The sequence below is a fragment of the Schistosoma haematobium genome, chromosome ZW (genome assembly GCF_000699445.3).
Source record: "Schistosoma haematobium chromosome ZW, whole genome shotgun sequence".
NCBI lineage: Eukaryota > Metazoa > Platyhelminthes > Trematoda > Strigeidida > Schistosomatidae > Schistosoma > Schistosoma haematobium.
The window spans coordinates 86,252,297-86,265,648 of NC_067195.1; the positions used below are offsets into that span (position 1 = coordinate 86,252,297).

Genomic DNA, 13,352 nt, shown 5'->3' on the forward strand with positions numbered 1-13,352 from the left:
CCTATTATTCCTCCTACATCGACTTTCAATGCTAAACTTCCTCTTTCGACTTCCTCCCCAAGTGTCACCATAGCCAACGATTCTAGTGCTCAAAACACTGTCCCAGGTCTACTGAAACCTCGCTCCACACTACACATTGGAGCCTTCAATGTACACATCCTATGTCAAATCGGTCAGCAGGCTTCCTTGGCTAAAACCCTAGAGTCTCTTTCCATTGATGTGTGCTGTGTCTCCGAAACACGCATACAGGATTTCAGTGTGGTCATTCACTTGACCTCACTTAGCCAAAACAGAGAGACGACGAGACACACCCTCCGTTTATCCGGCGACCCAGTTCTCGTGGACTGGTAGGTGTAAGCATAGCACTAAGTACGAGGGCAAAACAAGCACTATTAGATCCCTGTTAACAGTCGTCTATGTGCTGTTCGGCTAAACGGCTCTGTAAGAACTCGGAAGGAGAGGGACACACCTCGTTGACTTTTCGTCGTTTCTGTCTGCGATCCCACTGACTGCAGCCCGGATGAAGTGAAAAATGACTTTTATAGAAAGCTTTCTGAACTTCTTCAAAAAGCTAAACGTTCAGTCATAGTACTCGTAGTAGGTGACTTTATTGCTCCATTAGGTAGCTTAAACAAAACGGAAAGATATTTAGGTGGGTATTTTGGTATTTCGGGTCAGAGGACGGATACTAGTGACCGTCTGCTGCAACTGTGCTCAGACAATCGTTTATTCTTAGCATAAGGAGAGACATCGTCTAACATGGCGACCCCCTACACCAAACCAACGATAGACTCAAATAGACCTTATTGCCATCAATCATCGTTGCAGAGATTCGATGGAAAACTGACGCTTGTTCTGGAATACATGTTTAGACTCTGACCACACTCTAACACGAACACGTATTTGCTTAAGCCTTACTGGCCTCAGCCATATTGGTAGATTCAGACTACTTGGTTTGGTCCGCGCCACTATCGTAACCAGTGCTTGGAAACTCTGTTTGGCATAACTCAGAATCCATCACAATGATATAGGTGAATACATTCTCTATCTTCCTTTAAACGGTGAGATTGAAATTATTTTACACCTTTCTTTCCACGAACTAATTCTTTGTTCCTGTATCATATCCTTATATGAAATTTTTTTTACTATCATAGAATTAACTACTTCTATGAATTTGGTGTTCAACTTGTTGTACTAATGAGGCATGCCAACTTGAACAGATGCATATATGTGCCTGGTCCTACGTTGTAGATAACTAGTTAAATTAAACTAATAGCTAAATTAATACATGAGTATGCACAATTAGTCAATAACGCATAATTGTATAGGATTTTATTATCATTCGTTAGCAATAGGTTATTTAATAAGGTATATGTATTTCCACTGCCTCTGATCAAACTATTGAACTATTACATAATATGGAGTATGTATATGTTCAAATCACTTTTTTCTCAAGTGTGCGTTCTAGGCCTGTTTTTGTTATATGAAGTTTGCTTTAATTAAATAATTATATCTGTTAACCTCGTAAATTTACGCGGTTCTTAATCTAACTGAAAACTAACTACTGATAAACTAAAAAAAGTACCACCATGATTATTCAAATACTTTTCTCTTACTCTTTTACCATACTGAAGAAACAAGACGTTATCACTAATATGATTATTATTTATTATTTCAACAAATAAATATTGGTACAAGAGGGCACCAAATATATGTGCGCCACACCATATTTGTGTGTGTGTGGGTTGTAATACTGCCCGGGTGCCCAGACCAAGGCAGGTGGCTTTCTTGAGGGCTACACCCCGAGCCTTCGACCTAAAAGTCTGTTCCACAAGGCAGTGGAGCATCGTAAGGAGATGCATTCCCATGGTAGCCGGTGACCAACGATTGGTTCATACGCCATTTGTTCCCGCAGGATACTGGAGCCCATGTGCACCATTGCTTTGGTTTGGGATCCGGTTAAAGTGCCGGACATTCGCTTTTCGTCCTCTCAGTTTCGTAAACAACAACCCCGTCACCAGAAGGCAGTGAGTAGGACTTCCCTGGCAGTGGCTGTATACGCGTGGCCGTGTGAGAGCATTTCGAGAGGGAGGGTGGGCCCTTCCCACTCTCGGCCATACCAGGGCATTTGGGGGCATCACTCATATGATTTAAACATTGAACATATTTGACGACGAAGATAGATGTTAAGAATACAAGACTATTCATAAAGATTTAAGACTGAATATGAATGACAGTTAATCATAGAATAAGAAATCTTTTATAGACAATTTTTAATTATTTACTGGGTAAATGATAAATAATGTGATTCAATATTGAATCATTTACGCTGAGAATTCTTTATTTTAATTAAATATATGATATTGAATAGAACATATAATATTCATATTCACTTGATATTGTTTACTTTTATCCTATACATCCTATGCTCATTGCTTCGATATAGCCTTAAGTCACAAGGTTTTAAGCAAAGAAATACAGTGGAATCCAGGACGCGTGTTTCGTCCTATTTGGGACTCGTCAACTGGATGTACCTGCATCCCAGTTATATTATTCATATATGTAAAGTGACAAGTTTTGAAACAATAAAGAACGGATTTAATTGTATTGTTGAATCAAAGTTACAAACATGCATATAAATCAGTTAAGTATTAATCATAATTGTTTGATCAGTTCTATTCAAGAAATTATATACAGTCAGGTTATACGATTACACTTATGAACTTGTCTGATATCACATTAAAATGAGCATTAAATCATGTCAGCTAAAAACATACATGTGTGCAGTATGTTTTCACTGTTGTTGTTGAGTAAGTGCAAAGTTTACCAATAGATAATACAGATGAGAAATCGAAATCTTTATTAATATAGACAATAGTAGAAATAATGTAAGAAGTACATGTCAGAAAAGATGTATGAAAGTAGTAGGTTAGAAGAAAGCTAGTGAGATCAAACTAACATGTGGCATCAGTTCATTAAGTGTCAATGACAGTTACTTTGAGACATGTCAGTAGATCCAGTCTGTTTAGCTTTCTGAATTTTACTTCTCAAACTATATTCTTAACATCAGAAGGGGTTTTGTGGAGATTGTAGTAATTTCAATAGTTGATATCATGAGTCAATTGAAGCTAGACCACGATGGAGAACCTGGAAGCACTGGACGGCTGTTTCGTCCTACTGTGGGACTCCTCATCAGTGCACATCCACGACGCCGCCTCGCGGGACTCAAACCCAGGGCCTACTGGTCTCGCGCGCGAGTACTTAACGACTGGACCATTGAGCCGGCATCCAACGGTGTTAATGTCTAACTTCAACTAATCCACAAAATTGAGTGACAATCATGATCTCAACTAATGAAATTATATTCTTAACATTTAGTTATATTTCAGTATCATTGTATCGATGTTATTTCGATTCCCTTAGTATTTATCTAGGTAATTGATATGGTGTGGCAAATTCAGCCGATACATATTTGTACCCTATTTTATTCTGCTTATGACTAACAGATACTCAATAATTGTCACACACACACGTACACCAGATTATATATAAGTTAATCAGATCAAATTTTGCTTACCTTCAACAGGATTTTGTAATACATTCACTGCTAAAGCATAGCACAACATTAGATGATCATTATCAATATTATTAGCATTAACATTGACCGGTTCAATTGCTGCTTGATGATGATAAATTGATTTTTTTTTAATAAATGATAATAAAGATTTAGACATTGAATGATTCATACGACTGATTTGCCAATCTTTACCGGCGTGATTCCATTTAAGCTAAGTAAAGAACAATCATAATGAATAGACGAAAATATACAGAAGCCGACAACTACTACTGTTGTCCACTAATAGTTCTCAGAAGTTACTCGTAATTTAATCTTCGCTAGGACATAACAGCTACTGTATTAGATTCGTATTTCTTGAAAAATTTTACGCATATATCATGTGGTTAAACAAAACGAGAGAATCAGTGCACGATTAAAAAGTATGATTCGGTTCAGATGAAACACTTAAAGTTAGAGTCCCATCAATAATCAAAACGAATATAAATGATTTTTAAAGACGTTTGATGATTGTTTTTGTTATATCCCGATGAGAATAATGAATGGCGGTAACTGTCGAAATCTATTTCTCAACTAATACTATGCATATATTTTTATCGTATCAATGTTAAGTAAATAAACTATTCACATTCGTGTCCCACTTATTATGAGCTTCGTTTTGACCTATGAACTATCGTTATACGACTTACTATTCTTGAGTTATGGCCTGTCTATTAATTACTACCTCCCTTATTCATAGCCACATTTGGCTAAATCTTGTACAAATGTTGTTTCCTATTTTATGGTACGATGTGGTCTGTTCGGTTAATATATAAACCCGGTATGTTTAAAATACATGATTTATATCGCGAAGGCTGAGATTGATGTTCCGGACTTAACTGGCTGGTCTAGACAGGAAGCAGGACCGATAAGTACTCTAGACTGCTCGTACGGGTTTTATGCGACATTGGTCCAATCAATAAATCACTGTTATCTAATTGGCGGTATCATTACGTTATACATTAATAGGACACAGGGCCCAAGTTATAACAGTTTTAGACTTTGATTGTATGTACATGCTAGAACAGAGATTGAGTTCAAGTATTGTTAAGTGTTTACAATGTTTAACACAAGTGATTTTAAGTAGTTTCTAACCAATCACACATTCAAACCAGTTAGTCAGCTACAACGTAGGATCAGGCACATATGTGTATCAGTCCAAGTAGCCATACCGCATTAGCACAACAAGATGAACACTGGATTCATAGAAGTAGTTAACTCAGTGGTGGTAATATATAAAAGGAAGATTGCATATAAGAACATAGTACAGGAAAAGAGAATTAGTTCGTAGAAAGAACATTCACACCAATCAGTCAGTCAGCCACAACGTAGGACCAGGCACATATATGCATCGGTCCAAGTTGCCATACCTCACACCAATCAAACATTGAATGTTTGTACTTCATAAATTATGTTCCACCATTTCTTAACTTAATACTATGGTTATTATTAATATTATTATTATTGATCTTTTGTTTAAGGTCCTGTTAATGTTTACCTTTTTTGTTGTGTTAATATGTAAAGTATAACAACTTGACCTGATTCATACTATTTTCAGATCCTCGACCTTGATTATAACTGTGTTAGGTCCCGAGAAACATAATGAATGGTAACGTTGCGATCCTTTTATGGACCAATACTAAACGTATATTTTTATCGTATAATTGTTAAATAACTAAACTATTCATATTCATGTTCCTCTTATTATAAGCTTTATTTTGACCTACGAACCATTATTATACGTTTTACCATTCTTGAATTATGCCCTGTATATTAGTCACTGCCCTCTAATCGGCGGTCGCAAGTTATAACAAACTGATACCTGAAAGTTTTCAACAAAAATCTAGTAATTTAATAATAAAGAGTTTAACATACACAAAATTAAACTTACAGTTACATTATTAGGCCAGCAAGGATGAAAAAACTCTTTCTTTCCTTCAGTAATTAACTTGAAATGTTCAGTTGCATTATATAACATTGAATAACGTGCAGACATTAGTCCTAGGCCTAAGTAACTATGTGAATAGATCTGTAAGAAGAAAAAATTAAAGTGTGAATAACTACCCACACTACTACTGAATAGTTAAGGACAATCTGTAGGAGACCATAAGACTGGTTTCATAACAGTTGGCACTAAGCCGTCAGCATCAGGCTATACATGTAAAAATAACCCCATAGAGAGTTGGGAGGCTCACTCTAATCCATCGTAATGGCAGTAACTATGGTATCATACTATCTCATCTCTAGCCCTGATCCAAACCTGTAGAATACCGCAATTTAATCACAAAACTACTAGGTTATGTGATTTGACATTGTAGTGTAATTATTTGATGATAAGTAGTTGGAGGAAATCAATAATAGTAAGTCCTGGATCCAGTTTTTATGCCGATCGATATTTCGTCTAGCACACATTGATAAAAACCGACTAACACTAGGGATTGAATAACATGATTTAGGTTTCTACGAAATGACCGATTACTGTAAGGTATACATCTATTATATTTGATCTAGAATGGAATATATTATTTGGTTACTTAAATAAGTTATAGACATATTAAAAAAACATAATTTACTGACCATGCACAGATAAGATGAAAAGACGCGTTTTTAAACTATAATGTACCCATGATATGACTACAGTGAAAAAGTTAAAGGCTGTTTGCAAATCTATTCTATGGCATAGCCTCAAAAGTGGCTAGCAATGGAATCCACGACGTGTGTTTTGTCCTATTTGGGACTCGTCGGCCGGATGTACCTGCATCCCAGGATTCCACTGCTAACCATTATCCATCTTTGCTTAAAAAGCTTATGACTTAAGGCTATATCGAGGCAATTCGCAGTGGATACACATATGCCAACATGAGACTGATCAACTGGAGTCCTAAATAACAGTGAAAAGATACAAGTAAAATAACACCAAGTGAATTTATAATTTGAATACAATTCAGATAATCAACTTCACTGCATAAAATAGATAAGTGCTGCTTCTTATCATATGAATCGGTACTTATAATAACCAACAGTTGTAACTTAAACGTACAATTCACTAGCTAACTAGATGTTCATGACAAAGTACTAAGCTTCATAGTAGTTAATCTAAAGGTAACAGTAATTATATCCATTTAATCAAACCCAAAATGTAAGTGAAATAGATTTCAGTCAATTAGATACTGAATCACAAATTTATGTGAACAAATAACAACACAATAAAATGTACAACAATACCTTTTGTTTCGGTTTATCATTACTATTTTGTACGTCAAAATATGTAATAAAATTATCAGGTGCATTGTTGAGGGTATTTAACTCAGTGGGAATAAATGTGATTTGTGTAGAACCTCCACCTAGATCTAATGTGCCAATTGTTTGTGTAAGTGAATTTTCAATCACTGCATGATTCTTTTGTGCTTTTCCATTTGATAAACGATTATTGAGAAAGTTTAATGTCAACCATAAATATAGACCTTCATAAAATCCATCCATAATAGTTACAGCGTTAGGTAATTGTTTAAAACAAGTTTGAGATAATCTATGTCGTACCTGGATGGATAGAGAGACAAATAAAAGACAATACATATCAGAATGTAATTCAATCTGAAATGACTTGGATTATTTTGTTGTCCATCTCGGAGTGATAATTAACTCTAAGATGCGGGTACATCTAGCTGACGAGTCCCGAATGGGGTGAAACGCGAGTCCTAGGTTCCACTGCTAGCTACATTCCATCTATTCTACATTGTACATGTAGTTTCCATATGTAGTTGGACACTTTTACTAATTATGTGCTTTGAAATTGGTTTACGTAAACAATTATTACAATTGTTTTTTACACTACACTTTACAGTTATAAAGCAAAAATTATTATTTTGTTGGAATAGATGAAATATTAATTTTGAATTAATCCATTTTCACATTGAAAATGACGAATTTCACGTCAATTGAATCTTAAATACCACGAAATAATATAAAATACTTCTAACACGTTGACTAAGTAGATCCATTCTAAGGACTTCTATTGTCGCCAAATTACATGTGGCTTCCATAACGAAGTCAATAGTGACACAGTCAACTTGACGACAAGATGCTATAGATCGGTTCATCTGTGCGTGTTTATCAATTCGACTGTTCCTGTTAGGCTAGTTACATTGGTCATACTTAAAGGACCTTATCTTTAAGCGTTCGTAAACACTTGGCGGCATGTTCAATGGAGAGCGTTACGACGTCTATCAATAGTGCCATTCTTTCCCACTTAATTGGCTATAGACATTACATTAAGTTTGGAAATGCCTTCTCAGTTCCTAATTATCTACCAAAAAGCACAAGATTACACTTACCCTATATAGCTGAAGCACTTGGTATCAACTCGAGCAAACCTAGCCTACGCATCGCGAAAAAATACATTCAACTTGTTATCTCATTTTCAGTTCCAATTTTATTAGTATACAAAAATCTTACTCCGCTTCACTGTGATTTGCACTCTCTTCCATGTCATCCTTTTATCTTCAATTCTTATCTTGTATTAGAACTTGTTTTTAAAAACCATTTTAATCCACTGATTCGAACTTACCACCTTTTAACATGTAATATCTCTTGCCCTTTATATGTAACTACTCTTAACATTACAAATGGCGTGTTATGTAATAATTAAGATTGATTCGATGTCAAATTTGGCATTTTCAATATATTTCACTAGTTGAAAGCATGAGTCAATTGAAGCTAGACCACCATGGAAAACCTGGAAGCACTGGACGACCATTTCGTCCTATTACGGGACTCCTCCTTAGCAGTGCGCATCCACGATCCCACCTCGTGAGATTCGAACCGTCCAGTGCTTCCAGGTTTTCGATGATGGTCTAGCTTCAATTGACTCATAAACCCAACTATTAAATTACTACAATCTTCACAAAAAACCCCTTCAGATAAAAATAAATAATACATTAAACAACAAAAACATACAGCTTTTAAAATATTCTCTGCTTTATGCGCAGAAATTAGACGAAGACCAGCAGTAGCTCTTAAAATAACTGGAGTATTACGACACACATCAACAGGAAGACTAGTTTCAGCAATATTAATTAATTTCGTTAAACTTAATGCTGCCTCCTCTGGTTTTTCCGCATATGAAGATAAACCAGGTTGAACATGATGATATTTATCATCCAATAGTTTAAACGGTTTGAAAGGATCTAATAAGTAAGTGAAAACAATATGATGCAAAAAAAAACAAAACAAACAGTTTTAGTCAATCTTCTGAACACAGATAATAAAACTATGTTAAACCGAAAAAAACTCATAATTATCGTTTATTTTCTTGATAGATCACTGTAAGTTCAATCCTACTCTGTCCGCGTAATTAATGTTAGATAAATAATACAGGGAGTTAGTGAATTTTGTACATTTCATCACACGATAACAGATTATTATTATTATTATCTAAACACATAAACATTGGTACAAGGAAGCACTAAATAGATATGCGCCACATAAATCATTCGATTTATAAGAGGGCTGCAATACTGCCCAGGTGCCCGAACCGAAGCACGTGGTTTTTTTAGGGAGCCACAACCGGAGCATTCGACCCAAAGCTCCGATTCACAAGGAAGTGGAGCAACTTTGGGAGATGCAGTCCCATGGTAACCGGTAACCAATAATTGGTTCATTTGTCCCTTGAGGATCCTGGAGACCATGTGGAGCATTGGTTTGGAATCCGAGTTTTCCATCTCCCTTAGTTAGATCCTCAATATCCACAAACCCGGTAGAATCGCCGGACATTCGCTTTTCGTCCTCTCAATTTCGCAAACAACAGTAATGCCGCGAGAAGGCAGTGGTTGTATGCACGTGGCCAGGATCAGGCACATATGTGCATCGATCCAAGTTGTCATACCTCATTAACACAAGATGAACACCAGACTCATAGTAGTTAATTCAGAGGTGGTAATATATTAAAGGAAGATTGCATATAAGGATATAGTACAGCAAGAAAGATAGTTCGTAGAAAGAAAGATATGAAGCGATTTTAATCTCATAGTTTAAGGGAAGACAGAGAGTGTATACACCGAGTGCATTGTGACCAATTTTGAGCCATGTCACCAAGAGTCTCCAATCATAGGTTACGATAGTCACACGGACCCCAACCAGGTAGTCTGCATCTACCAACATGGCTCAGACTAGAAGTTAGTGACTTCAAGCACTGATGTCACGTTTTGGTTTGACCGCCCCTAACTTTCTTCCAACCATTCCAACACTGGTCAGCATTGCGCGTCGTGGTAATCGGTGTTCGGGCATACGTAACACGTGGCCCAACCATCTCAGTCGATGAAGATTCACAACCTCATCAACTGATTTACCATCATTTCCTAATACCCTGCGTCGAACCTCGCTATTACTTACCTGGTGATCCCAGCAGATGCGAGCAATATTTCTAAGACATCTGTGGTCAAATACTAGTAGCTTACGAATATCTTCTACTCTTAATGGTCACGTTTCGCAGCCTTTAAGTAAAACAGAACGAACTGCCGCGCAGTATACTTGTCCATTAATTGATAGACGGAACAAAAGGAACAAAAGAAGGTAACAATAACAATTTAAACTAATCTGATATTGGAGTGAACTAATGTTGTATGAGTAGTGTCATTTTCTCTGAGCTGGATGCGATTTAATTACGAAATTTCCATTGTCATTCTAGACAATATCATCAGCATCTACCTCATATAGAACTAAGTACTTTGAATATTTGTTAAATAGCAAATCAGTTTACCTGGGTTGGAAATCTTCACCATTAATGTTATGTGTAAATCCAACCCTAATATACGTTTAAATGGCTATTCGTACTAGCCAATCTATACCATTTCATTACATTTATTCAAGTAGTAGACTATATGATTAATATTTTATGGTAATTTTTCGGTTCGAATGTTTCAAACGAGAACCCGAGTAGTATTCCAGCCCTCACACAAATCAACGATAACTACTACTGGCCTCATTGTTACTGTGTGGTGCATATGTATTTGATGCCTACTTGTACCAATGTTTATGTGTTCTAATAAATAATAAATAAATAAGAACAAATCGTATAAGTTTATTATTGGACCAACCATACTACACTAGATGCTAACAATCTATGGGTTCTTTTTATTGACACTGAATAGTAAAATTTAATCATCATTAAGAACCAGAAAAACGTAACACTAGTTTCTATTTAATGATTGATCATTTTAACTATCTTAAATCTATAAACAGACCCTAATAGCTCAGTGGTAGCATTTCCCACCGTGGAAATGAGTGATATGTGACTTGAATTCCCAAAGGGAGCACCTTGCTGATATTGGGTGTTAAACAAGGCTGAGGGCTTTCCTAACAACTTAACATTGATCATTTCGTGCATTCTAACTATGCAGTAAATAGATTAACGTATCGACGTTAACAACAAAGCTTTAAAAAAATTGTCAACCCTACAGAGAGACAAGACTTAGTGATTTTAGCAATTAATTTTCATACAGTGATTCACAAATCCGAAGTAACTTTGATCTGGATAGAATTATATCTGATAAGAGTTGACTACGAATACTACAGGGTGACTGTTGAGTCGCACTGACATGACACTGAAGTCACTGACGGTCCAAAAAAAGTACACACTACCGTTCTTTGAATTTATCATTGACATACATGTTACGCCAAGTTGGAAAGAAATCAGCTCTATAGTTATCTACCTGAATTAGTCATACTATTAACTGAAATAACATTTTATTCTGAAAACCTATTACATCCTACTGTTTTTCCCAATTTGTAATTTGGTGAATACGGAATATCATATAAAGATCCTTTTTTCACGCAATATATGTTGGAAATAAATCAAACACTTAAGCCATAAATCAACAAACGCCTCGAAATCCAATTTGATATAATTACTAGTTCAAATAGTATAAAATGCCCTGGTACGGCCAAGAGTGGGGAGAGTCCGCTCTCCCTCGAAAAAAGCTCTCACATGGTCACGTGCACACAACTACTGCCAGGGAAGTCCTACTCACTGCCTTCTCGTGGCATCACTGTTGTTTACGAAATTGAGAGAACGATAAGCGAAACTCCGGCGCTTTAACCGGGTTGGCGGACACACAGAGAGTCCACCTAGGGGAGTTGGAAAACTCTAATTCTAAACCAATGGTGAACATGGGCTCCAGTATCCTGAAGGAACAAATGGCGTAGAAACCTATTGTTGGTCACCGGCCACCATGTGTCTGCATCTCCTTACGTTGCTCCACTGCCTTGTGAATCAGACCTTTATGTCAAAGGCTCGGGGTGTGGCCCCCTAAGAAAACTACCTGCTTTGGTTTGGGCACCCGGGCAGTATCCGAGCCATCACACAAACCGAATCATCTATGTGGCGCATATCTATTTGTTGCCCCCTTGTATCAATATTTATGTATTTAAATAAATGAAATAGACACTCAATAAGGATCATTATTGTTTTAATATATAAAAATTGTATGTGAAAACAATGTTCTTGTCTATGCTGTCTAGCATGACAACAAAACATCCAACAACTAAGCTGGAAAGACGAACAAAAGATTAATCTAAGTAACAGAATATTTTAGGATGAATGTGTTTTCGACAGTAGGATTTATATGTATATATAAAATATTTTTACATACCTAAGGGATTATGAACTAGTTTGAATATGTGAACACGGCTTCCAGTGCTTCCAGCGTCGAACACAACACCATATACATAGTTGGTTTTGGTCGTTGCTACTCCTGCTATTTGTTGTTTAATTTTATTATTACTATGATGATAATTAATATTACCGTTATCACTTATATGTGTAAAACGTGTTTTACTCCAAGGGTCCGGGGATATAGATACACGACCTGTAAATTTATTGTCATGATTACATTGAAGTAGCCTACTAAACCATGTTGAATCAGATATGTAAAATGCTAACCATAAAAATAATAGAAGTGTGATACCGATGCACAAATAGATAACTCTTCTTAGCTAAAAGTCGAAAGAAAAAGAAGAGAAGAGAGGAGAAAATCATACTGAATACATTTGTAAAAATGAAGAAACAAACAATGCAAAAAGAGTGAAAAATATGTTAGTCACTTTGGATAATTTAACTGGATGTTGAGATGTGAGGAGATTTAGTACTAATCTTCACCTATAGATGTTTTTCACCAGGTTGGCTTTTATGGTAATCCCTTTTATCGCGAAATGTGTCTGATGCACAAATCCCTTTATCTTTTGCTTATCCAACATACAACGGAAATATACCGACCATGGTGGTGGTTTTTATTTTGAATTTCTCAGTAGTTAGCTTTGTGAATAGATTGTACGCTTCTTTATAGAAACATTTGATCATAACAAGCGATTAACAAGCAAAACTAGTTACTTAAAGCAAATCTAAAACAAGATGTACTTGTATATTTGTCCGGTTGAAAAATAAGTGACCTAGAATAGATCATTACACATGTTTGGTTGAATACACCCAAATCAACCACACTGCAATAGGTAATTGTTAAATGAGGTTTAGCAATATTATATTGGTTATGGGTTGAGAATTACTTCACTACATGAAAATGCAGACGATTGAGAGATTCTTCTAATACAGAATGGGATCGTCGTTAGTTAAATAGATAGGACTGATGCAAAACAACTTTTCAAAGTTAATAACTAACAAGTAAATAAAGGCAAGCGGTTGCTTTATTCCATTCGCCACAAGGAGGAACTAACTTGCGATAGAGAA

General features: G+C 36.0%; 1 protein-coding gene across 2 annotated transcripts in view; it reads right to left on the bottom strand.

The window, feature by feature from the left end:
* Positions 1-13,352, bottom strand: part of ENTPD5_1 (Ectonucleoside triphosphate diphosphohydrolase 5) — a 33,217-nt gene that overhangs the window by 11,105 nt on the left and 8,760 nt on the right. The window contains exons 3-9 of one of the 2 annotated variants that reach the window (XM_051212575.1): positions 12,517-12,604; positions 12,415-12,477; positions 12,262-12,366; positions 8,570-8,799; positions 6,839-7,153; positions 5,505-5,642; positions 3,578-3,788 (exon numbers count right to left, since the gene is read on the bottom strand). In XM_051212575.1, the coding sequence (XP_051072763.1) occupies positions 3,578-3,788; positions 5,505-5,642; positions 6,839-7,153; positions 8,570-8,799; positions 12,262-12,366; positions 12,415-12,477; positions 12,517-12,604 (1,150 nt within the window). The other variant, XM_051212574.1, reaches the window with a different exon arrangement.